Source organism: Podarcis pityusensis (genome assembly GCF_964106645.2).
Source record: "Podarcis pityusensis genome assembly, chromosome: 13".
Taxonomy (NCBI): Eukaryota; Metazoa; Chordata; class Lepidosauria; order Squamata; family Lacertidae; genus Podarcis; species Podarcis pityusensis.
In genome coordinates, this window is record NC_138038.1 from 31,792,065 (window position 1) to 31,816,436 (window position 24,372).

A 24,372-nucleotide genomic window follows, 5' to 3' on the forward strand; every position below is an offset into this window, starting at 1 on the left:
CACATGACTCATGGCAGGTGTTCAAAACAAGTGTTTATTGGTGCATAGTTGAGAAAAGGTGCAAGAAAGTAGTGCTATATAGTGTACATACGAAAAAGCCATCTCACAGCCTTGAGACTGTTGTCTGTTTCCTGATTTGGGGGACAAGTAAGGATGGGGAAGGAGAAAGAGAGAGAAAGAGAGGTACTATCCTGTCACAGCCTACCCCAAAAAACCTGAGACGATTTCCAAAACTAGCTCATCTTGGACCTTTACACATCAGCAATCCTCATTTCCTCCAAATGTAATCCATTCTCCCCCTGATTTGTGCAGAGTTCAGTAGCCCCACAACTCTGAATCTGTCTTGTGTAGTTCGTCTACGTGGCCCTAACCTCTGAAGTGCCCTGCAGGCTCCTAATTCCCAACACATCCCAAACTTTATTCCTACATGCTTGATCTGTTCTTGTCTACTTCCGGTATCCCCATGGTTTCTCCTTGAGGCTATTATTTGGGGAAGTGGAGAGAGAATTGATACACAGCGCCCTGCCTTTAGGGGGAGGTGCGCTGGCGCTGACTTCGTGCCTTGTAGACTTCAATGAGAAGGTCTTTTACATACTGGATTTCTCTCTCAATGGATTCTGCTTTCTCGCGCAGCTCACGATTGCGTGCCTCCAGGGCCTGGCACTCATCCCCCAGTGCCTCATGTTCAGCCCGCTTGCGCTGACGGTACCGCAAGGCTGCTGTCTTGTTCTGGTCTCGCTTCTTCTGGCGCCGGTCCCCCTTGGGTGCTAGGGCAGATGACCGTTGTAATGGGGCAAGGACATCACTGCCCTGCAGGGGGAGCTCAGCAGGCACTTCTCCGCCATAGATCTCCAGCAATTCTAAGCAGCTTGAATCCAAGGTCTGCAGGGGAGCAGGTGCAGGGTGGTGGTCGAGGGGTTGAAAACCATCACCAAAGGGGAAGTGGAAGTTCCCATCAGAGGGAGGGGTGCTGGGTGCTACCTGGTCTGGTGAGAGTGACTCCTCCAAGAAATAATCCTCCATCTGCTCCAACTCTTTCTTGAGCAGTGAGGCCATGGCCTCCAGGTCCGGAGCAGGAGGGGAGGGCAGTGAGAGTGGCGAGGGCTCCCCTGACACACTCAGGAGCGTGGCCAGGTCTGTGCGCTCCGTCATCCAGTCTGAGAAGCCATCGCCTACGAACAAGCAGGAAGAAAGTCAGCTGTAGACAGGCAAGTATGAATCTACAAGACTCTGCTAGAAAGCTGACCCCATCAACTTCTACACATGAGAGTGGACAAACTGGGAGCCAAGAGCTCTTGCACATTAGGCAGTTGGTACATATGGGATGTTCTGGAGACAGCCACACATCAGAATAAGCACAGGAAGGAGTGGGTCAAAATATGGAGCAATCAGAAGCCATATGTGGGAAAGGGTAGGAGGAAAGTGTAAAAGAAATTAAAAGACTCTAATTGAAGCCTTCTCCAGTCCTTTTATTGGTTGTAAAACAGCTATTCACCTTTTAGCTTTCAAGCTGTCCAGTATAATTGTGAGTCTTGAGTCTTTTTAAAAAAATAATTGAATACTGTGTAAGGGATATCAAGAGGATAATATTCAAGAGGAATAATAGGTTCATTGGGGGGGGGGGCAATGCTAACCCTTGATGGAGTGGCATAGCCACCACTGCTTTCACAGTCCTCCTTCTTAAGATGGGAAGGGAGTATGGAAGAATACATTTTCACAAGCTGGAGCAGCAAAGAGGCCTGGATCAGGTCTGTTGCTGTCGTACGATAGCAGGCTTCTCTGGCCTGTACTCACCCCCTCCATGAAATGCCCCAGTGGTAGCTCCCACACGGCTGCTGTTGGGGCAAGGCCATCACAAATGGGGCTGGAGCCATAGCTCAATGGTAGAGCATTGCTTTGCATGCCCAAGGTCCCAATTTCAATTTGTAGGCATCTCCAGATAGGGCTGAGAATCTCATCTAAAACTCTGGAGAGCTGATGACAACCCCGAGCTACACAGCCAATGATCTGACTCAATATAAGGAAGCTTCCTGTGTTAATGGCAGAGACCATCCAGGCAGACACCTCCACCCATCCAAACCCTCTCCAGCACAGAGGATCATCAGATGGGATTGCTCTGTCCACTCTCAAATGTATCTGATTTGCTGATACTTTGGTGTTTCCCAATGCTGTAGCAGTTTGATGAGCAATGCTTAAAAGAACTACAATCCATGCCAATGCTAGTTTCTCAATGACCTTCAGGGAAAAGATTCTCCTTTCCTGCTGCACCTGGAGCAATTCCCCACAGCCCTCAGACTCCAGCTTATGGTTCCTCCCCTGCTCAACCTACTCACCTGTCAGCAATGGGCGCTCCATGCTGAGGGCAAAGCCCTCATCCAAAGGTCCGGCAAGCAGCTCGCAATGACCGGCGTGGGGCAGCCGGTGCTTGAGCAGCTCCGGCCTGCAGGACATGGTGCTAGCTGGGAGCATGGTCAGGTCCAGGTCCAGGGTCAGTGCCGCCAGCAGGGACATCGTAGCAATGGTAATTCAGGGTCGACACAGGATTGGGATGCAGCACGCAAGGAGTAGCTCGGCTCCTGCAGGCAGGGATAGTGGTGGTGGCAAAAAGGGACCTGGAGGAGGAGAAGGAAAATACAGGTCAGAAATGCAAACAGTTTACCATTTTGGTAGAGGACCGAAGAAAAGGCCAGATCCCTTCCTACTCCATACCAGGCTCAGCTTACCCATCTCAAACTGGAACTTTAACTTTTTTTGTTCTGCTAGAGGATTTAAGTGATATCAGAGCAGACAACAGGACTTGCAAAGCAGGCCTTCATATGTTGTTAGGCAGTTAGCTGTGGCCTGGACCACTTCCCACATCCAATCCTACAACCTTCCTAGCTTCTCTCTCCCCTCCCCCCACATCAAGAGTTATCCAGATGGACACGGCATGTGTATGTTGCACAATTCCTGCCAGCATAGCCTTTGGGAGAAGTGTTTCATGATTCCGACCATGTGGCATCCGCAGTACAAGCTCTGGACCATTCGACTGCTGGTTTTGGGTGTCATGAAAGGGCAGCATATGGTAGATCCCATTGATTATCACTGTATTTTGACTGCCAGGGATAGAACAGGCATTTGTGGGACTTTCCGTCTTGGGTGCCAAAATAACCTGGCCGCAAAACAACATCAAAAAAAAGCTTGGGCCAGCCCTATAGAAGAACCTTGGAACAGTGGAAAATCTCCCGAGAGGTTTAGCATGGGCAGGGATAGACAAGTCGCCCTCCCCCCCCCCCCCATCTGCCTTATGCGCTGGTAGGGGAAGAGGGCGGGAACATGTCATCGCGCACCTGCTTCTCCCGGTGAGGTTTGGCATGACGCACCTGCTCCCTTCCCTAGAGAGCCCAGAAGAGCAACCCTTTCGAGCCCCGAGAACAGAGGGCGCCGATTTCTCTATGCGTTTTTTCTGTGGGGGGGGAGGGGGGGTCGTGCTGTTCTACAGCAATACAGAGGACTATGTGGGCTTTAGGAAAACCTCGAGGTCTAGCAACACGCCCCCACCCATTGCGTTTCGGTCTGTATCCTCAACGCCCCCCGGGAGTGCAAAAAGAGATACAGGGAGGGAGAAAGGGGAAAAGGGACCCGACCGCACCAAGAGGCAGCTCGATCCCCGACCCGCTTTTCCTAAAGATGGGTTCTGCCAGCGGAAACCCCCAAAAGATCTACTCACTCCATTATGCTTGTTTCGTTGCAGCGTGCAATACACGCTTGTTCGCTTCAAGATCCGCGCAGCTCTAGAAAGCCATGTCCTCGATCTCGCCCACGCGTCGCTGCTCTCCGTCTGAATCCTCTGTTGTATCTGTTTCGAGAAAGGAATGAGTCATAGCGGGGTGGAGTCTTCCTATATATCCCGCCAGCCGCCCTAGCCGCAGCGCCCGCTCGTCGCGTATCCATCCACCGGCCCTTTCCCTTGACATTGCGCATGCTCCTTTTGGAACGGGATTGTAATCTGTTTATCCTTCCTTAAAACATATTCTTTCTTCCACGTTAGGAAACGCGCGGTTAGTTCGTAGCTAATTCTTTAAAATGAAGGTGCTTCAGGGCTGTACTTCCCGAGGAATGCAGAGCTGAGCTGCGGTTAGTTGAGCGAGATGCATGTACTCTGCACATGCTCAAAGGCAGCCTTGTAATCTAAGAACACCTGTTCAGAGGTTGAGTCCTGAAAGCGAGGTTGCTGGCTAATGCTTTCTGTCCTCGAATTAAGTTATGGCATTACAGGTGCAGAGTGCCCTGGCTCAGTTTAGCTGGAGCCATGCCTGGTAGGACATGAGCAAGTAAATCATACTTGACATATACTGTACCCAGCCATACTTTTCCTAATGCACAGCAGCTCTCGAGTTGAACGTGTGTTTTCCATGGAGGAATAAAAAACAGAAAGGTGACCTACAACCCAGATCAATTTTCTCTTCTGGTTCTTTGAACTTTCTTTGCTAGCAAGAAGAATTGAAGAAAAGGTGGGAGAGGAGGGAGGAGTCATGGTGAAGACCCTCTGCTGCTAAGTCATTGATGGGACTCCATTGCTGCTTCTACTTCTGCATGCAGTTTTCAAGTGATTTCTGATCTTTGCCTGTTCCCAACAACTTTATGCCTTAGGTCCTTCATGTTCCTATTGTGTGATCTAAGAGGTTGAGATCACAAAGCATCGTGTGATAGGATAATGAAACATGAAAAGGATCCAATCTAGATCAAATATTTGCTCTAAGTGGGTGGGTGAGTTATTTCCCACTGATAGAGACTGCCACATGATTCCATCACAATCACACAAATAACATGTGTGCTCCTTGTTTCAAATGATAATATTTGACTATTGGGTCTTAGATGTGGCATCTTTCTCTGACAACATTAGCTGGTGTGAGCAGTGTGATTTGCACAGTTGAAAATAGTGGAGGTTGCCAAGCTCGGCCGTCTTCCACTGCAAACAAAACAGTAGCCCAAGTGGGTCTTTCCCAACTCAACAAATGTCAGTCCCTCTCGTCCCTCTGATTCACAGGGAAAGCACAAAAAAGTCTCCACAGAGTAGTACGCAAGATTTTAAGATGCACCTTCAAACACCCATCCCAAAGATTCCTGGGTAACATGAAAGCTTGCACATTTGCTTCTTGATTCTCAAAAAGCTGGTGTATAACTCTCATTGGAATATACTTCTTTTTAACCATCTAACATAGATATTAAACCCCTGGCCCATCTCTTTTCTAAACAGTATTTAGCACTTAAGTGGTTAAAGAAGATTTTAAACAGTAACAATAGCCCTCTCCTCTGCCCCCAAATTGGAAATGAGATCATCACAAGCCGGTCTTTGGGCTTGAATGTTTATGCCAGCCTACAATGTCCACATGTTAAGATGGTACGGTATTTCAGAACTATTTTACCAGTGCAGAGAGCAGAACACACACAGCAAAGGCAGCCGCGATACGGCACATTGCACTAGGGTTGCATCAGCTGTGGGTGTACCAGGATAAAGAAGGGGAATTCTCAGTTGCTTCTCATTGGCTACTGGACAGGCAAGTGCAGCATCAAGATTAGCTTCAGGAACTGCCCATCTAACAGGAGGCCAGCAACTCAGGCCCGCCTCCTGCAACGGCCTGCTGAGGTTGTCACAAATGCTTCCCACATATGTTGAAGTGGCTCCTTTTATTAGCGTCCCTGAAAGTAAGCAAGCTTTTGCATTGCACAGGTCTCCTATCAGGCAACAACTGTGAGGGCTGTTGTTACTATGTATAAGGATAAGAGCTACAAAGAATATAGGAATCTCAGAAGTATCACCATGGTTTTAGGGAGAGAATTTAAAGCTTATTCTAGCAGAGGAGGGAGTCACTTCGGGTTTGTCATATACTACTGGCCATGGCACTGCCATCTGCTTCTGAAATCAGTCCCACTCAGAAAGGTTAAAAGTCCATCTGTATTGACCTGAGATGAGTAACAGAATGTAGATTTCTGAATGTGGAACCTGCATGTCAAGAGGGAAAATAAAAAAATGAAACCCTTGCTATTTGTACTGTGAGGTTTTAAAAATCAGATTCTTCTGATTTATTTTTTTTGTAGTGAATTTGGATGGTTAACCCTTGAAATCGGGTCCTTTTTCACTGCCATCAAGCTGAATTTTTAAATGTGTGGGATTCATTATACTCTTACCTCTTTACTCCTGATCGAGCTAATAACATTCACATCTTTTCTCCGTTTATTCTTTAATTCAGTTATTTCTTTCCTGTTACCCTTGCCTCTGTCTTTCCTTTGTCATTGTGGCAATAGAGTTTGGATAGAAATGCTGCTTCAGGCACTGAAGGAGAGAGTTGTTGTCAAAGGACTTGTAATTATTGAAGAACATTGAACAGAGATTTATCTTATTGGCCAATGCTTCCCATAACATGGTAATAAAAACTGTCAGTTCCGAGACAATAATAATCTGGAAAGTCCCTATTATCCGCCTCCTCCTTTTCTCTCCCTGTTCTGACTAACTTCTCTTCCTGAACTGACTCCAACTGGCTCCAACTGCCTTGGAATGCTTCTGCCCATCATGAGTGACATTCCAAACGACTCCATCAGCAAAATTTGGATAGTAAGCTCCTTGGGGCAGGGAGCAGTCTTTTTCCCCTTAGATTATTATGTTAAGCTCTGTGGGATGGATGAAGGGGAAAATGCTGAGCTTGAATCCTGGCAAGAAATCATGGCACTGTAAGCAGTTCCTGGGTCAGAGAAACTGGCCCATTATCTTGCCCTGGACAGATGGAGGAGGAGGAGCACATTTTGTTTGGGTGTGCACTCAGGAATTATTTATGCATTTATTTATTCATTTATCATTTTGAAGAAAGGAGAAGGGAAAAAATGACAAGACAAGCAAATAAGGACAAGGAAGAGGCAAAAAGCTAACAAAACAACCACAAGAAGTGTGCTCACAAAGCCGAAACAGGAGATTTTTCCTGAAAACAAACTCATGCCAAACTGACCAGAGCTTAGATTTGGAAGGCTGAGGGCACCAGACCCTCAAAGTGTCCCTATTTTCTAGGGATGTCCCTGATTTACAGAAGCCATCCCAGTTTCTGAATTGATCCCAGAATGTCCCACTTTTCCTTAGGATTTCCCTATTTTCATTGGAGAAATGTTGGAGGGTATGGTAAGATGTGCCTGTTTTCATTGGAGAAATGTTGGAGGGTATGGTATGATGTCCCTATTTTCAGTGGAGAAATGCTGGAGGGTATGGAGTTATATGACCCCTGAGCTGTCTGAAGGCAATCCTGTATAGGGAAGTTTTTAAAAAATAATAATGTTTTATTATGTTTTATAAATGTTGGAAGCTGCCCAGAGTGGCTGGGGCAATCCAGTCAGATGTGAGGGGTATAAATAGTAAAATTATCATTATGGAATGGGACGTCCCTATTTTCATTGGAGAAATGTTGGAGGGTATGAGGCAGGATGGCTCCTTCTCCACACTAGCAGGCCACAAAAGCAGCCCCTCACCCCCACAGATCTCTCTCCACAAAAGATGGCAGCCTATGGGGCTGGGAGAGCTTGGCCACAGTAGTCCAGGCACTGGTGAATCCAAGACTAGATTACTGTACTCTAGGTGTGGAGTTTCCCTTGCACTTGGTCTGGAAATGGCAGTTAGTGCAGAATGATTGTTAGCGTGGTCAGCATATAACACCCATGCTCAAAGATCCGCTAGTTTGTTGCCAGATTCTGGGGGTGGGCAGTAAGGTTTTGGAGGGGACACAGTTGTGTGTGCCCTCAGCCTGTGTTTCATTGCCTAAGCTAGCTGGCTGACGTCAGCTGTGGCAAAGACAACAGCCCTGTCACCAGTACCAAAGTAAGATTCAATTTACAGCCTAGTCAGCTTATGTGTGTGGAAGGTGAGTTGAGACGCACCTTTGCTTCATGCAGCAAAACGTCTTGAGCCAGCCCTGTCTAAAGGCTTCTTGTACTGCTTTCAATAGAATTTAGCCACTTCCAGAAAAGCTCCTAGCAGCTGCTGTCAGATTGTCCAATCTCACACTGGAAAATGTCCCTTATGCATGAGAATTGGGATCTCATGTTCACTGAAGGGCAATCCACACATGGAAATGCAGTTCTAGTGTTCTGAGGAGGCCTGGCCGGGCCAAGTTTTGAACCTCAGAAAACTCCTGTTAGCTTCATCTTAACAACTCATATGTCAGATTTTTCAAACTGCATTTTCACTAGGGAGAATTAGAAACTCCTTTGGCGTGTGGAGTTTCTTACTTGTAAACACTCCTAAGGCAAAATAGGAAGCGGAAGATAATTCCCAGACCATCAGTTTATTGTATCAGATGCAGTTTTTTAAAATAACCTTTGAATTTCAGAACTTGTGATTTCACAGACCATTTGAGGATCTCTTGTGAAAAACTGAGTGAATCTCTGTGGTACTTTGAATTGTTTGCTCCACTGGCAACAGCAAGGCCTGGCCAAGAGGCCAGCCTCTGTTGCCTTGACCCCTGGCCAGTTCTCTCTTGCTGTAGGGTGACCCTTGCCTTGCCAACTGCATTCCTGGGGGTCAATAGCCCAGAAGGGGCAGAGGTTGCCGTATGCAGCCAGCATGGCGGGGACAAGGCCTCTGTCTCCTGGATTACCCCTGTATGTTATTTTCTCTGCCCTTTTGCCGGCCATGAAGGCAGCACGTGGAGATTGCTAACTGTGGCTGGTTAATGAGGCCAGGAAATCTAGGACTTTTGGGTACCTCTGTCCCTTGCATTAGTTCTATTATTGTTATTGTTTATATAGGTTTAGAGTAACAAAACCAAACAAAAAGCAGGTCCCTGCCCCCAAAGCACTTACAGTTAGGGTTGGGCAAATCTAGCACTTTTGGTTTCCCCTCAGTTTTCCAGACTGAAATTCATTTCCACATAAGTTTGCATTTTTTAAAAAAGCTCCTCATGAAAATTAATTGCATTTTAGTAAGAACTTCCTCTAATAAACACATCTGAATGCAATTTTGTTAGACGTTTTCCAATAATACAAAGCATTTGGTATGACATTTTCACTAATACATGCATATTTATGAACACTTGACCCCAGTATATGCGTTTTTGTACGCAATGTCTCAGGAAGCACAATGCAACATTTGGAGAAGTGCACATTTTGAAGGTTTCCAATGTTTCAGTTCTCATTAGTTTTGGAAAGTTTAAATTAGGTAGATTTGCCTTTAAACACAAACATAATTTAATTTCTCTTGCGCCCCTACTTATGGTCCACAGTTTAGTGCGAGGGGGACAACAGAAGGGGGGGGGGGGAGAGATGGAAGCAAAGGTCAAGTGGGGAAACCTATCCAGTCAGTGCAGCGTCGGAAGCTTAGTTTCAGTACAGAATGAGGACTAAGGGGTTGTGCCAAAGGTGTCATAGAAAAGGGACTTTTGCTGATTGCCACGAAGTTGGTGGGGAGTGACTGGCCCCCAGGGTTGGCCCAGGACCTGCTGCCTGAAATGAAAGGCAAGATGTCCCCACACAGGGGCGTAGCCAGCTGCTCTGGCACCTGGAGCGGCGGGGGTGGGCTGTGGCCCTCCTCCCAGGGGGGCGCTGTGGCAAGCTGCCCATGGAGTCCGCCTGGCGGACGCAAGCCCCATGCTGCCATTTTGGGCAGTACAGGGCCCCGAGCCACCACGTCACTCCCAGGAGAGACGCATGGCTTGGGTGTGCTGCAGGCCAGGCCCTGCAGTAAGTGCCTCCCCCCTGCAGGGTACCATTTTGTAACCCCCTCAGGGATGACACCCAGGGTGGACTGCACCCTCTGCACCCCCCTTCCTATGCCCCTGTCCCTGCACCCATTCCATGTACAGAAGCTGACAATTTCCTCCTCTTCAAACTTTGCAAGACATTTGTAGCTATGCAAAACCTGAGGTGCTTGGGATAGCAGTCCACGCTTTACAGGAAGAAAAAAGACAAAACAGACAGCTGATGCTTATATATAGACACACATTGTTATAAATGGGTAACTCGGGCTGTAATGTGCCAAAGGGAGAAGTGGATGGTCTTGCCTTCTGGCAGGGAATGGTTGGATGGTTAAATTTGTGCCAGAAAAGATACCTAGAATGAAGCCTGTCTGCAGTCTATGCATACACACACACACACACAGAGAGAGAGAGAGAGAGAGAGAGAGAGAGAGAGAGAGAGAGAGGAGACAAGTAGCCCTTGCAACATTTCCTAGGTGTGGGGATACTGGCTACAATTAGGAGGGAAATGCACTCTGCATATGCACATAAGCAACCATTTTCTAATACTAAAACTATTCCAAGGTTGATCCTAAGCCTTGGCTTGAAGCAAACTCTGTTGACTGACCTTGAAAGCCTTTTCCACCTTTTTTGAGGCCCACTAAAAGTACTTGGGGTTTTTTTGTTTTGTTTTTGGCATGCTGAACAAAGTTCCCCATGGAGTATTGTGTAACTAAATGTTGGCTCCATCCTCATCGCAACCTCCAAGTCTCCATGGTGACCATGGCTGGCTCCCCACCTCTCTTTGGTGAGTTGTCATGGAGATTCCTTTAAAAACTCAGGGGAACTGAAGTGTTCCAGCCAGTCCTTCCTTGAAGCTCAGGGCAGGGTGAAACATAAAATCCTGTGGGGAGTTACTGTCAGTTTTCCACTGAGACTTTGTAGGAAAACATACTTGGGTTGTGTAAATGCAAGGCAGCCACTCTTCCCATTTACCTGAGGCAGTCCCTGTCTTCTGATAGTCAATTACTATCCCTTTTTGAGGGAGATTTTATTTATTAACTCAGGTATTCATTCATTCCACATTGCATTAATTTCTCTACATCCAAAAAACACCCAAGTCATTTACCGAAAAAGAAAATAAATGGATGTTGGGGATACCGTCTTTTAATGTTGTTATGTGCACTAAAGAGGGTGTTCACCTGTCCTACTTTACAGAGGACAGTCCTCAGTTTGGAGACCTGACCAGTTCAATGTTGTGTACACACCATACCTTCTTCTTCTTCTTCTTCTTCTTCTTTTTTTTTTTTTTTGCTTTTGCATTTTTTTAATAAGTTTTTATTGTTAAAATAATTCATCATTAATACACATATATTACAAATATACAAGCATACAAATATACATTTCATACAATCCTTAAAAGTACCTTCAAGGTACTTTCCCCCCACAAAAAAAGAATCCTGGGAACTGTGGTTTGTTACGGGTGCTGGGGATTGTAGCTCTGGGGTGATAAACTATAGTTCCTATGAGACTTTAAATGTACGCTATGTATGCAGTCTCAGCTTGGTTTAGAGAGAAAAAGCTATCAGAGAGCCTTCAAGTTGCTCATCAACAGTTGGCACCTAGACAGCAGACTGAAGATGAGGCACTTCTAGGGTGACCTAATCATCCACCTACATCTACCTTTGCTCCAGTACAAAAGTACCCACACTTCTGGCCCCCCCACCTGCCTCCCTGGTGTAAGGTATTGCATTTTTATGAACATTAAAGTGCATCTATTCATATGAATTAGTGTATGCACATTTTATTGAAATCATCTTTGGCCCTCTTTTTCAGGGGTGGAAGGGTAGGATATATAGCTACAGCCGTTCTTGGATTGAGCTATCTGTGAAATGGTAACCACATGGTTGGATTACTGCAATGCACTCTAGGTGGGGGGGGGGCTACTCTGGAATCATAGAATTGTAAAGTTGGGAGGGACTCTGCAGATCATCTGTTTAAACCCCCTGCAATGCAGGAATACACAGCTGTCCCATATGGGGATCACACCTGCAACCTTGTCACTATCAGCACCGTATCTAACCAACTGAGCTATCCAGAAGAAGTTGTTCTGGAGGCTACAGCTGGTACAGAAAGCAGCAGCTAGGTTGCTTGTGAATGGGTGGGTGGGACATTGGATAGAACACCTTTGCTATCCCAATCCCGCAATGGCTGTAGCTATATATCCTGTCTTTCCTCTGGAAGAAGCCCAGGGTGACAGGCACATCAACAATAAAGCATTTATTTTTTAAAAAGCATTCTGAAAACAGTTACATTCTAAAAAGCTTAAAACATTCTCTGAACCAGTGATCTCAGGGTTGCCAGGAACAGTGTTTCATGCCAGGGAGTTTTCGATTTCCTCCTGAAAGTCAATAATGTAAATAATGAGGGAGAGAGATGCACCTTATCAGAGGAGGACATACCAAAAATAGGGAACAACAAACAGGTCACTGCCAACCATGCAATCACCAGCAGCAGTGGCATCACCATGAAGATTTATTTGGTTGGCACTTAGGTCCTAAGCCATTTAGGGTTCCATCTGCTAGTACTACTACCTTGAATTGGGCCCAGTAGCTCACTGGCAGCTAGTGCAGTGCTTTCAGAACTGGTGACACCTGATCTCACTGGATCCCACCCTAGTTTCAGCCTCCAGACTATCTTCAAGGGCAGCCCCACAAACACAGTCTTATTTGGTATAAAAAAAAAGCTTTCCTATGTTCCTGACTTTAGCCCATGACCAGCATGGTAATGCTAATCAATGCTATACGGCATTTTCTTATAGTGGGGATGGCTAAAAGCTCTGTTATTATCAATTAAAAAACAACCAGATTGACATTCTCAGTTTTAACCAGATCTATTACTGAGAGACTAGCTTCTCTTCCAAGGTTTGAAACATTCTTCTCCCGGGAACATTTACAGCCTTGTTGACATTACTGAGGCAATGAACACAACTCAGGGACTGTGTTTACTACCTCTGGTTAGTGTACTTAGCATCTGAACAGCTCCAGCTTCTTCCATCTAAGGAAGGTGCTATCTGTGGCCCTATAGATGTTGTCAGACTAGAGGGCCCGATTTAGGTTTGATGAGGTCCCAAACTACTAAAGGTAATGGGGCCCTTTATACGTCCAGCTGTCCTTTGTCAACAACAAATTGTCACGGTTTTTGTGTGTTGACTATATGCTATATGGTAATTTATGGACCTAATAGGTATCTAAAGCCATTTGCCACTGTTGCTGTATGTAGGTTTTATTTGATTTGTTTTTTCTCTTATATTTTGGAAAATATAAGTTTTTCCCCCCTTTACATTTTTTGGGGGGCCCCAAGAGAGTGGGGCCCTAAGCTATAGCTTGTTTAGCTTATACGTAAATCCGGCACTGTCGGACTACAATGCTCATCAGCCATTGACCATGAGCCACGCTGGTTTCATGTAAAGGAAATTCCGAATAAACATCAGGAAGAGCTTTCTGACAATAAGAGCTGTTGGACAGTCTCCCTTAGGAGGTGCTGGCCTCTCCTTCCTTGGAGGTTTCCAAGCAGAGGCTGGGTGGCCATCTGCCATCGATGCTTTAGCTGAGATTCCTGCAGTGCTGGGGGCTGGACTAGATGACTCTGGGGGTCCCTTCCAACTGTACAATTCTATGATGGGAGGGGGGAGAGGGAGTAGGTCAGCCCCGCCCCGCGTAATTGAGCAGGAGACGCAGCGCATAATTTCCACGACAATGCCCACTAACGAGGGGGGGGGGGCTCAAATATTTTACTGGGGCGGAGCTAAGAGCCCCTGGGCCCTTAGGAGTTGGCCCAATGCAGCAAAGAAAGGGGGCAGCCAGTGGCGCGGGAGGGAAAGGGAAGAGTGCTTGATCCTCGGTGCTTGATCCATTGCGGAATCCAATGCGGGGGGGGGGGGCAGCGAGACGGTGCATGCGCACTTGCGATGGAAAGCAAGCGGGGGGTGTGTGTTGGGGGGCTGCTAAGACATGCACCAGAGTTGCTGCTGCAGCAGCCGCCTCCTGGAAGTGCTGCCGGGTCTGCCGAGAGGAAGAGGAGGGCTGCCCAACTCTTGGTGCGATCGCGTGTCCGCCAGGAAGGGGTCGGGTTGGGGGAGCTCCGAAGCGTCGCCGGCGCGAAAGGGGCGGAGGAAGGAGGAGCGAGACAGAGGAGGCGGGCGGCTCCGCAGGGTGAGTCGCGGCAAGGCTCGCCGCCCCCCTCTCTACCGACTCCCGCAAGCAGGCAGGCGAGGAAGGGGTTCGCGCCACCCCACCCTAGGGCGCCCACAGAGGGAGGCGGTGCAGCCCCTCTCGGGCGCGGCTCCGTGAACCCCGATCCCCAAAGGCTGCCAGTGCCCCCGTGGCAACACCTGAGCCATCCTCGAAGGGGAGGGTCAGAAGGGAGAGCCCTCCCCCCAGAGGTGGAAGGAGGGACGTGGGATCCTTGGCTTGCCCATGGAGGAAGTGGGGAACCTGATTTTATTTTATTTTAGCAATGCCGAGGTGGCCCGTCTGCCTCCTCTGCCTTCCGCCCCCATTTTCCTTCATAGCAGTGGATTCAGACGTGCTACACACAGTTTGTGAAACAGAATACGAGAATTCCAATCGCTTCCCTCCGCTCAGCGGGATGTAATGCGATTTGATCTGCCATCCTCACTTCCTTACCTAAATAAAAGAAAAAAGGCAGGATAGAATTGGGATGGGGTTTTTTAAAAACATTTTTTAATAAACAAACAAACAAACAAACAAACAGAAGTCACAAAATCAATCACCATATTCTGTAGGTTCTGTCTTGTGGTACTTTGCTCTCCACCTTCCACAAACCTGGTAAACCTCCCAAATGTTATTTGAGGTGTCACCTGCTGGGTTAATTTCTGCAGGTCTTGCGAAATCCAGTAGTCCCAGGGGTATTTTGAATTTCTGTGCCTTCTAGGTAGGGCTGTTTTGTCTGTCAGTCGTTCTCAAAGGAGAAGCTGTTTAGGGCATATGCCCATAGTAGATTGGTGGATATATATATATTTTCTAAGATGATTGGAGCATGGGTTACATGCCATATATTGTGGTGAATTTCCTGTGGTGGGGTGGTGGGGAATATCATCAGTAGACAACACCACATTGCATGTGTTTGTGTGGCCTCCAGGGTCATATTTTTGATGGTTTTCTCCTGTTTTTTTGCATAGGGTCAAGGAGACCAGTTAACTCTCAGCATTGTTCTTTGTTGGATTAGTTACTGAAGAGATGGCCCATACTGCTGCCAACTGCCATTTTGGACGGATGATAGTGGCAGGATCCACACTCCCATTTCACTCGCCAATAGTCTTAAAATGAAGACCTTCATTTAGGTAAGCATATGAAAATGTGGCAGATCACTTGACTCCTGAGGCTTCCACCATTTTGGATGAAAGTAGTGACACTCCTTAATCCCAGCGGCATTGTTAGAAAGTGGCTGAGGGGACCCAAGCCCTGGGCCTGTTGTGGTGGGCCACAGATCCCATGTTCCTCCTCTCTCTTGTGTAAAACCTTCCTTTTTTTAAATAAAAAAAAAAGTCTATAGGTCAGCTGGGCACCCTGCACATCTCAGTGCTGCTGAGACTCCATCCATGTACCACCTTAATTTTCCAGACGCATTTATACATATAAATTAACATATTAACATTTTGTGCAAGTTTGTGTCATTGGACTGTGCCCCAAGTCCTTTAAATACCTAGTAGTGCCTCCCGTTAGGCCTTTACTGCTTTGCAGCAGCCAGGTTTCATGATACTTGGAGAATTTGGAAATGCACAAGAATATTCGTAGAAACAGAAGGCACCCTTTCCCATAACGCAATAGCTAGTAGTTGTGGTTGGAAACTTGATTTTTCCCTTGGAGAAACACACACACAAACACTTGGAATCTTTTCATATGCACCGCGTATGTACTTTGCTGGCATTATAAAGTGTCTTGGGAAATCAAGCTGTATTTCACACCCAACAAAACAGTATATCGTTCCAAGTTGTGGAGTATATAACATCTTACAGGCACGCATTGTAGATATTAGGATGGCTTAGAACACGACACAAAATTTACACGGAAAAGGTTTCTGTGCAGAGTATATAATTGACACAGGATTATGGTACAATGGTATATTTTGCTCTGCTTGGCCTTGCATGCTTGTGTTTTTCTAGTGCATGCAGTTGTGTTTAAACTGTTGAATTTATCTTAATGCTGCCAGCATTTTCAGCTGTACACAGTTATTTCACATACCGTATATTCAATAAATGTTTTCCAATCTTCTCTAAACATATGTTCTTCTTGTTCTCTTATTCCATATGTTAAGTCTGCAAGCTGCACACATTCTGTCAACTTAAGCAGCCACTCTCCTTTGGTTGGGACCTCACTTGTTTTCCATTTTTGGGCTAACAAAACACGGGCTGCAGTTGTGGCATACATAAATGACTATGATTTTGAGTTGTGTGTTCAACTTTTTACCAGGTGGTTTTGGGCAAGCCACCATCCCTCAGCCATAGTCTTATCTTCAGTGATAACAACGCTGACCTACCAGACAGTGTTGGTAGTGAGAGGAGTGTGTGAAGTGCTTTGAATGGGAATAAGAAACACTAAGCAAATTACTCATTTTTTGTCATTTCTTGTAGAGGAGTGGGCTCGTGAAGGTAGCAGCACCCGCCATGGTGGACGTTCCCTCTTCTCCTGCCCATGAAGCGGATTTCTCACCACGTCGCATACCTGAGAACGGCTCTGAGGGATCCGAGCTGCCGGTATCCCTGGAGGACTGGAACGATGGTGAGAAGGAGCTGGACTTCACCGGAAGCTCTGTAGGCCACTCTCGGAAAAAGCACTTTCTGTGTGTCTCATTGCAAGGCAAGGATGCCGCCGCTGCCGCCACCTCCAAGACTGAGGTGAGGGTGGCAGAACTGCAACACTCCTCCCTCTCCAGCCACAAGCCCCAGCAGTGTAGAAAGCAAGGGTTTGTGGCCCAGGAGGTGGGCAGGCCTATAGGCAGCATGGAGGAAGCTGGGCCTTCCCATGGGAGGCATCTACGGTCTCAGGGTGCCTGCAAGAAGAAGGGAACTGCGGAGAATGGGCAGGAAGTGCGGGAGAATCTAGAAGCCCAAGCTCCCCGCTCAGATGACGTGGTGCAGCTGATAAATGAAGATGGGGTGTATTCCTCAGCCAAGCTGGTGCCCGCTACGAAGGTGGCGCTCTCGCCATGCCTGCCACAGCGTTTGGAGCTCTGCAGAGGGGAGGATTTTGAGATCCGGGAGGTGATCGTGGATGAGAAGCCATTCCAGTGTGCCATCTGCGCCAAGGCTTTCAAGCGGGCGTGGGAGCTGTTCAGCCATGAAGTGGTGCACAATGAGGAACGCCCCTTCTGCTGCCAACTGTGCCAGGTGAGACGGGTGAAAGCAGGCAGGAAGCTAGAAATGGGAATGAAAGCAAAAAAAAACCATAGAGAACTAAACTGTTGGGTTCCCACGATTAGCCTATGGAGCAAGGTAAAAATCCAACTCATATTTTGAGGCAGAGCTGCTGCCCATTGTTAGAAGGAACCAAACGTACTGATTCATGCTTCCTTCTTTCCCGGACCTGTAAACACCATCTAGGGCAGAGTCTTTCCCTGCAGCATTTTCCTTGGGAGGAAATAGTAAGGGATATATGTGTGTTTGTGTTTTGTGCTCTTTATATTGCAATAACTAAGGGCCTCCATATGTTGCTGGACTGCAACTCCCACCATCTCTGACCACTGGCCATGCTGGTTGGGGCTTATGGGAGTTGTAGTCCAGCAACACCACTGTAAAGTTGCAGTTCTCATATATAACAACCAGCTGGGATGGAAGCAGTTCAGGTATTCTGATGGAATGGCAACAGCTCAGGAAAGCCAAAGGCATTCTTTTCATTTTGGGCAACAGCTGGTAGCCACCAGTCATTCAAAAGCAATCAGAACACCTTATATAAGGATGTTTCATGGTTAAGCCATACAAAAATCCATAAAGATGACCATCTTCTTTCTTCTTCTTTTTGTAAATAATTTTTTGTTAATTTTCCATTAATAACTTTCCAATTAATAACATACCAAATCATAACACAAATAATAAAGTCAATTATACATTCCAAATTAAATAGATGACCATCTTCTTTTCTGTGTGGCTTTATCAATATGATAAATGACAAGAGGCAATTTGTGCAGAGGAGCAGGCACTGGAAACTATTCCTCTCTGTCCGGCAGGGGATCCCTGGGGGTTGCTGCGTGTGTGTCAGCCTGTTGCTTTCTGCCCCGCTTTCCCTCTCCCGCTCCAGGCCTCATTCAAGCGCCATTCGGACTGCAAGAGCCACGCCCTCGTGCACACGGAAGAGCGGCCCCATCGCTGCGAGCTCTGCGGGAAGCGTTTCAAGCGCGCCTCCAACCTCGCTGAGCACCGGCGCATCCACTCGGGGGAGCGCCCTCACCGCTGCGCCGCCTGCACCAAGCGCTTCAAGACTCCCTACGAGCTGCAGAGGCACATGCTGACGCACTGCGCGGAGCGGCCCTTTGCCTGCACCGCCTGCGGGAAAGGCTTTGCCGCGGCAGGGGCCCTCCTCCTGCACCAGCGGCAGCACTGCGATGACAAGCCCCACGTCTGCGGCGTCTGCGGCAAGCGCTTCGCCTACGGACACAGCCTGCGCGTCCACGAGAGGGTGCACACCGGGGACCGCCCGTTTTCCTGCGTCCTCTGCGGCAAGGCCTTCAAGCAGTCCAACGCGCTGGCCTCGCACGAGCGGGTGCACACGGGGGAGCGGCCCTTTGCCTGCGCCACGTGCGGCAAGGCCTTCAAGCAGTCCTCGTACCTGGCCATCCACGCGCGGTCTCACACCGGCGAGCGCCCCTACGCCTGCGGGGCGTGCGGCAAGGCCTTTGCACGGCCCTCGCTCCTCCTGCAGCACCAGCGCGTCCACAGCACCGAGCGGCCTCACCGGTGCCGGCACTGCAGCAAACTCTTCAAAGACTTGGCCTACCTGGCCGTGCATGAGAAGGTGCACACCGGCGAGACCCCGTACAAGTGCTCCATCTGCCAGAAGGGCTTTGCGCACCCGTCCAACCTCCTTCAGCACCAGCGAATCCACCGGGATGGATAGCAAGGACGGGCGCCAAGAATAATTTGTCATTCAGTGTAACTTTACTTTCCCCGACTAACAGAAAGGCGGCAGTTTCTGTTCACCTGTGCACTCCAACCTGCATCAGTGCCACGCCTGTATGCTGCGGTGGACGGAGAGCACCACTTGCATGCCCTTTTGCACATTCCCCAAGCCATGCTCAAGCTTGCCTAGGCGTGCGTTGTTGTACACAAATGCACTATGGTTCCCCGCCCCTGCAGCAGCACGAAAATAAATAGTAGCTGGAGTATGAGGAGCAGGGCTCCGTGTATTTCACACAAAATTGCACCCTCTGAGAATCTGTGCTGTAGCTAGGTTTTTCATCATGCAAGTGTGTTTCTAGTCCATAATATTATAGAAATAATGTTGAAAACCATGCATGGTGTAGTTTTGCAAATCGGAGCCATAGAGCTGAGCAGGAAATCTACAGGAGCTGCAGTGCTCTGAGTAACCCTTTGTCCTTTTCCTTAGCTAGCAAAAACAGAAGGCAATTGTGTAATACAAGCAAATGTATGCACATTGGCTTAATTTGCATAATGTGCTCCATTGACTATTTTTTAAAAGCACAGCCATGGTTCTGAGTATTATCTTCTTATACCCTGATGGGCAGTATTGCTGACTTACAGTGCCTTGCATATTTGCAGGCACTTACAGAACTTCCAAAAAAAGTAATTTGTGGGTCCTTTTTATAAAAATGTGGGTCAATGCCAAGTCTCTCACAGTGTTGTGAGAGTCTGTTTGTGTGTGTGTGTTGTATTATGCAGGGCCAGCCTTACCATTAGGTAGAGCGAAGCAGCTGTCTCAGGTAGCAGATGCTGGAGGTGCAGAACAGGGGCAGGCTGTTGGAGGTCGGAGCTGGAGGTACCATAAGGCTTGCCATATGCCACCTAAGCTAGCCTGCTACCCTCAGGTGCAGTGCAGGATGCTGACCTGTCATCATTGTTGATGTAAGATTGACTTGCCAGGCCTGTCTGTATACAGACAGGGAGGGAGGAGGTCTTAACCTTTCTTCTCTATAGTAGCTTAGGCAGAATGTCAAGCTATTGACACAATGGGCCTCCTTCCCTCTACCGCTGCCTTTGAGCAAGAGGCGGTGTTTGCAGTATTACAGAAATAAGCTAGGGAAAATGCCATCTATATGTTTAAATTGTGAACCGCCCTAAGAGCTACAGTTATAGGGGCGGAATACAAATAATAATAATAATTTCAATTAAAAAGCAATCCTCTTTTTATTTTATTTATGTCTTGTGATTTCCACATGCATGTAGATTATTTGTGGGATGAAAAAATTCCTGTGCTCTATGGAGTAACCAAATTGAGAAGATCAATGGATCTCACATCCACAAACTGGAGGTTGTCTGTTCACCATACTCTCACACATGAGATTCAAATGGTGTTAATTATGTGTGTGGTCTAAAACCACTGAGCCTCTTGGGCTTGCCAATCAGAAGGTTGGCGGTTCGAATCCCCACGACGGGGTGAGCTCCCTTGCTTTGTACCAGCTCCTGCCAACTAGCAGTTTGAAAGCATGCCAGTGCAAGTAGATAAATAGGTACCACTGTGGCGGGAAGGCAAACGACATTTCTATGCGCTCTGGCTTACGTCACGGTTCTGCGTTATGCCAGAAACTGTTTAGTCATGCTGGCCGCATGACCTGGAAAGCTGTCTGTGGACAAACGCCAGCTCCCTCAGCCTGAAAGCCAGATGAGTGCTGCAACCCCATAGTCACCTTTGACTGTACTTAACCGTCCAGGGGTCCTTTACCTTTACCTTAGTTTAACATATACTTAGAATTTAAATAAGCATCTCTCAATAGCTTGCATTCAGACACAATGACAATCCATCATGTGCTGTTATGAGGGTGCGCTTTCCCTTCCCCTTCTTTTGCACACAAGGGGAAAGAGATTAGGAGATTTTATTTTGCAACAGAACATAGTTTGGGTTCCGGATTTGAGGGCAATATGGTTTGCACAAATCAGTAGTTTGGTGCGTTTAGAATCTAACTGAATCAGCAGACTAGAAGCAGAAGCTAATCTCAACACCCACAAGGGGATGATGAAGAGGAAAAGGAACAGCACACATCTTCTTATGTCAAACTCTGAATCGAACCATTGCCTCTGTTATCCTTACATGCCAGAATTATCTCCATACTTGCAGACGCAGGGGCTGAGGCTGAAAGGGCGGTGGATTGCCAGAGACAAATGGGTTCATATCAGAGGCAGGGTTTGAACTCTTGCCTTGACCATTGGCCTCTACGTCTGTGTGTGTGTGTGTGTGTGTGTGTGTGTGTAAGCATGTAAAACTCCCTGTGGCTTTGGGATGATTTTTAAGGGTGTTTGGTGTTTTGGAAACCCATCACCACCAGGCCTAGATTCTGATATTGTGGCCTGATTAACAGACCTGGACACCAATAAGCTTAATGTGACTTGCCACAAAGTTTTCATTTGGTGGTTTTTGCTGACTGCCATCTTGAATCTTGACTAGAACCTCACTGTTCCATCTTTTACAGTGATTTGAATTCAAAACCTAGAAATCCATAAATTCCAAACCTCTTGAACAGCCTAACAACAAGAATACTCTACCTGCCCATAACAATGTTAATTTAATAAGTTGCTGAGATGCCTTTTTTAAAGGTGATGTTATGAAAGCAATTCAGACCTCAGAGCCCAGAATGAGAGATACCAACAAGTTTGGTCTCAGTTTTATGATACTCTTAATGTGCCCTGGAGACACCTCATCAGTTGTGGAGAGAGAGAATTGACCAAGGCTTAAATACTTTCCTCTTGGATACATTTGGAATTACCTGTTAAAACCACATTTAAACCATACAATCAAAATAGGCCAGCCATTCTTGTGGAAACAAATTGATCTCTGACTTTGACTTTCCAAGCTATTCTTTAAGCTCTACAGATCACCACAGATCCTGCACGTTCAGGGCTCTTCCACTAGAGGGCATGGAGGAGTAAGAGACTGGGCTCCCTTTGCCAAATTCAGATTTCACCCCCAACTAAAAAACGGGGTGGGAGTCCAGAGGTAACAGAGGACACCTGTGCAGAGAAGCAAGGAAGGGAAGGGTCCTGCCTTGGTGCAAACAGGTGTTATGGTTGAAAGTTACCTCAGAAAAGGTGGAGACTCCATAATCTGGGAAACTATTGTGGATCTTTCCCCAATTATATAGTTTTATGATTTTTATTATTTTTGTGAGTATGGCCTGTAAGAAAAAAGTTGCAGGGTTGAGTGTTTCTGTTCAGGATACTCTATTCTCCCTCATATTCCAGTCCACCCCCTCACAATGGGGAACATTTGTTGGCCACAGTGCACAAAGTCTTTTTTTGTTGATGGGGAGAAAGGTTTTGAAACTTTTCTGTACTTTTGCAAACCTTCTGCCATTAACTTGGGGTTGTCATATTTCAGAAAGTGAAAATCGGGACACAAAAGTTGTTGTTGTTTTTTTCTTTTTTTGCAATGTTGAGCTTTTTTCAGTTTTGCCCAAAGTTGTTGAGGTTTTTTTCCACACACACAAACAAAAAAAATGTACCCCCCCCATGGCTATTTTTAAAGGAAATTGGCAAAGACGATACTGCTGATACGGATTGCCATACTTGCGGATTTTATGCCCAGACACTGCTTTTGACTGCAGTATTCTGGATATGTCTGGGAAATTCCGGACGTAGGTCAACCTTAGTTAACTTTTCTGAGTGTATAGTGCCCTTTTGACTACATGAGCAACAACACAGCCTGAACATCAAAAGTATCTTATTCACACATGCACATACTGGCCTATGCTGACAAAATGGCTATTCTCATGAGGCATAAAAATCAGAAACAGCACCCCTAGGCTAGCCCCCATTTATGTGACATGTAAAAAGTGTTGTAAACAAAGCCCATCTCATGGAAGCTAGCTGGTACCACCTATTCTGGACACAGTCCTATAAAACCTGGCAATTCAGATATGTAAAGCATACTTTATATACGCCATCACAAAAATGCTTAGGTATATATATTACAAATTACCGTAACTCAGTTGGTAAAGCATGAGACTCAGTCTCAAGGTCAAGGGTTTGAGTCCCCCGTTGAGCAGAAATTTTCCTATACTGCAGCAGGCTGGGCTTGATCCTTGCAGTCCCTTCCAACTCTACAATTCTATAATGAATTAACATCAACAATAATAAAATAGTATCAAAACAACATGTGCCAAAACATGACAAAATTGGACAGGGCGGGCAGGGGAGAGATATGATAAGGAGTCAGAGAAACAATATAAAATACTGTCTATTTATTCCAAACATGATACTTTTCAAATGTAATGGTGTCTATCAAGGGCCTTAAGACTGCAATTCTGTAGTCACTCGCTGGGCAGGAAGTCCTATTGTACATAACAGGTTTTAGTTTCAAGTACTTGAACTGTAAGGCCACGTTCCTATACCCACCAGCGTAAAATAAGGCCCATTGAATTCCATGGGACTTACATGCATTGGTCTAGGATTCTACCGCAAAGCGTGTCAACCATCCAATTTATAAAACACAACGTCTTTCCCTTGGGAAGTTGGCTCACTGACATTTCAAACCATTTTCTTCCTCATCAAGATCCCACTTTACACACAAACATGTAGCCTGTTAAGAGTTGATGGGGAAAAGAAAAAAATACATCATCAAGGGAAACCCCTTTAGAACATGTAACAACGTCTCTCTCTCTCTCTCTCTCTCTCTCTCTCTCTCTCTCTCTCTCTCTCTCTCTCTCTCTCCTGTAATTCACGCAGTAACTAACTCCCAAGGGCAAAGCATTTCACAGCCAGGCTGAAAATATCTACTTTCTTAAAATACATATTCTATCGGATGGGAACCTACTATCAAGGCTGCCTCTTGCATAATCACAGTCATTATTCAGTCTGGCAATTCATTACCAAAGTGGATATTTCAGCTTGGCTGAGGAAGAATAAGGATACATATATGTCATAAATACACTGAGAAAATAAGATAGAAGGTTCTACCGTTCAGAGATGTAATGTGTTATTCTGCACTCTGCACTTTCCTGAGGGCTGAGGAGTGCTGGGGTACTGCCTCTGGGTCCCCGTCCCCCCCGCTGCTTTTTGAATGAAACATTCCTTGGGGATTTAAGATGTCTGCAGTATTCATTGATAAATGTAGAAGTAAATGGAAGCAAAGAGGCATACCTGAAGCACAGAGGGGTCTGAAAAGAGGGTGCTGGTGAGCTCCCAAAGATACAGTTCCAGTTCCAGCTAGAAACTTGAAACTCTTGAACCCATGGCCCTGAGCTGAAGAGTCCCATGCACTACTAACTGAGCCATCCATGTATGTACATGCAGTACCCAAGCAGTTGGATCTAGCCACTGTTTCTGGACCCAGAGAGAGTGATGCTACATCAGAAACGTTGTGGTGAATTAAAATGTCGGCTGGAATTAGCTGCTCAGAGCACCAGGCTGAATCTTTTTTTAAAACTCAAGCAGGGCTCAGGGCAGGTGGGACCTGCAAGGATGTTGAGGCCTGGCTGCTGCCAGCTCAACCTG

The 24,372-nt window shown here is 46.7% G+C and overlaps 2 protein-coding genes across 6 annotated transcripts; one reads left to right on the forward strand and one right to left on the reverse strand.

The window, feature by feature from the left end:
• Positions 1-16: 16 nt before the first annotated feature.
• ATF5 (activating transcription factor 5) lies at positions 17-6,475 on the reverse strand. The gene is made up of 4 exons (XM_080976363.1): positions 6,172-6,475; positions 3,710-3,838; positions 2,334-2,612; positions 17-1,172 (listed from the first exon to the last, which is right to left on the reverse strand). The coding sequence occupies exons 3-4, from the start codon at positions 2,509-2,511 to the stop codon at positions 529-531; spliced, it is 822 nt and encodes a 273-aa protein (XP_080832489.1). The 5' UTR covers positions 2,512-2,612; positions 3,710-3,838; positions 6,172-6,475; the 3' UTR covers positions 17-528.
• A 215-nt stretch (positions 6,476-6,690) lies between these two features.
• LOC308460252 (uncharacterized protein) lies at positions 6,691-20,081 on the forward strand. 5 transcript variants are annotated; one of them, XM_080976359.1, is made up of 5 exons: positions 6,691-6,711; positions 14,896-15,057; positions 16,348-17,103; positions 18,011-19,665; positions 19,706-20,081. In XM_080976359.1, exons 3-4 carry the CDS (start codon positions 16,381-16,383, stop codon positions 18,824-18,826), a joined length of 1,539 nt encoding a protein of 512 aa, XP_080832485.1. In that variant the 5' UTR covers positions 6,691-6,711; positions 14,896-15,057; positions 16,348-16,380; the 3' UTR covers positions 18,827-19,665; positions 19,706-20,081. The 5 variants fall into 5 exon arrangements, with proteins under 5 accessions (XP_080832485.1, XP_080832481.1, XP_080832483.1 ...); XM_080976355.1 differs by lacking the exon at positions 6,691-6,711 and adding an exon at positions 13,704-13,906; XM_080976357.1 differs by lacking the exon at positions 6,691-6,711 and adding an exon at positions 13,942-14,344.
• Positions 20,082-24,372: the final 4,291 nt, after the last annotated feature.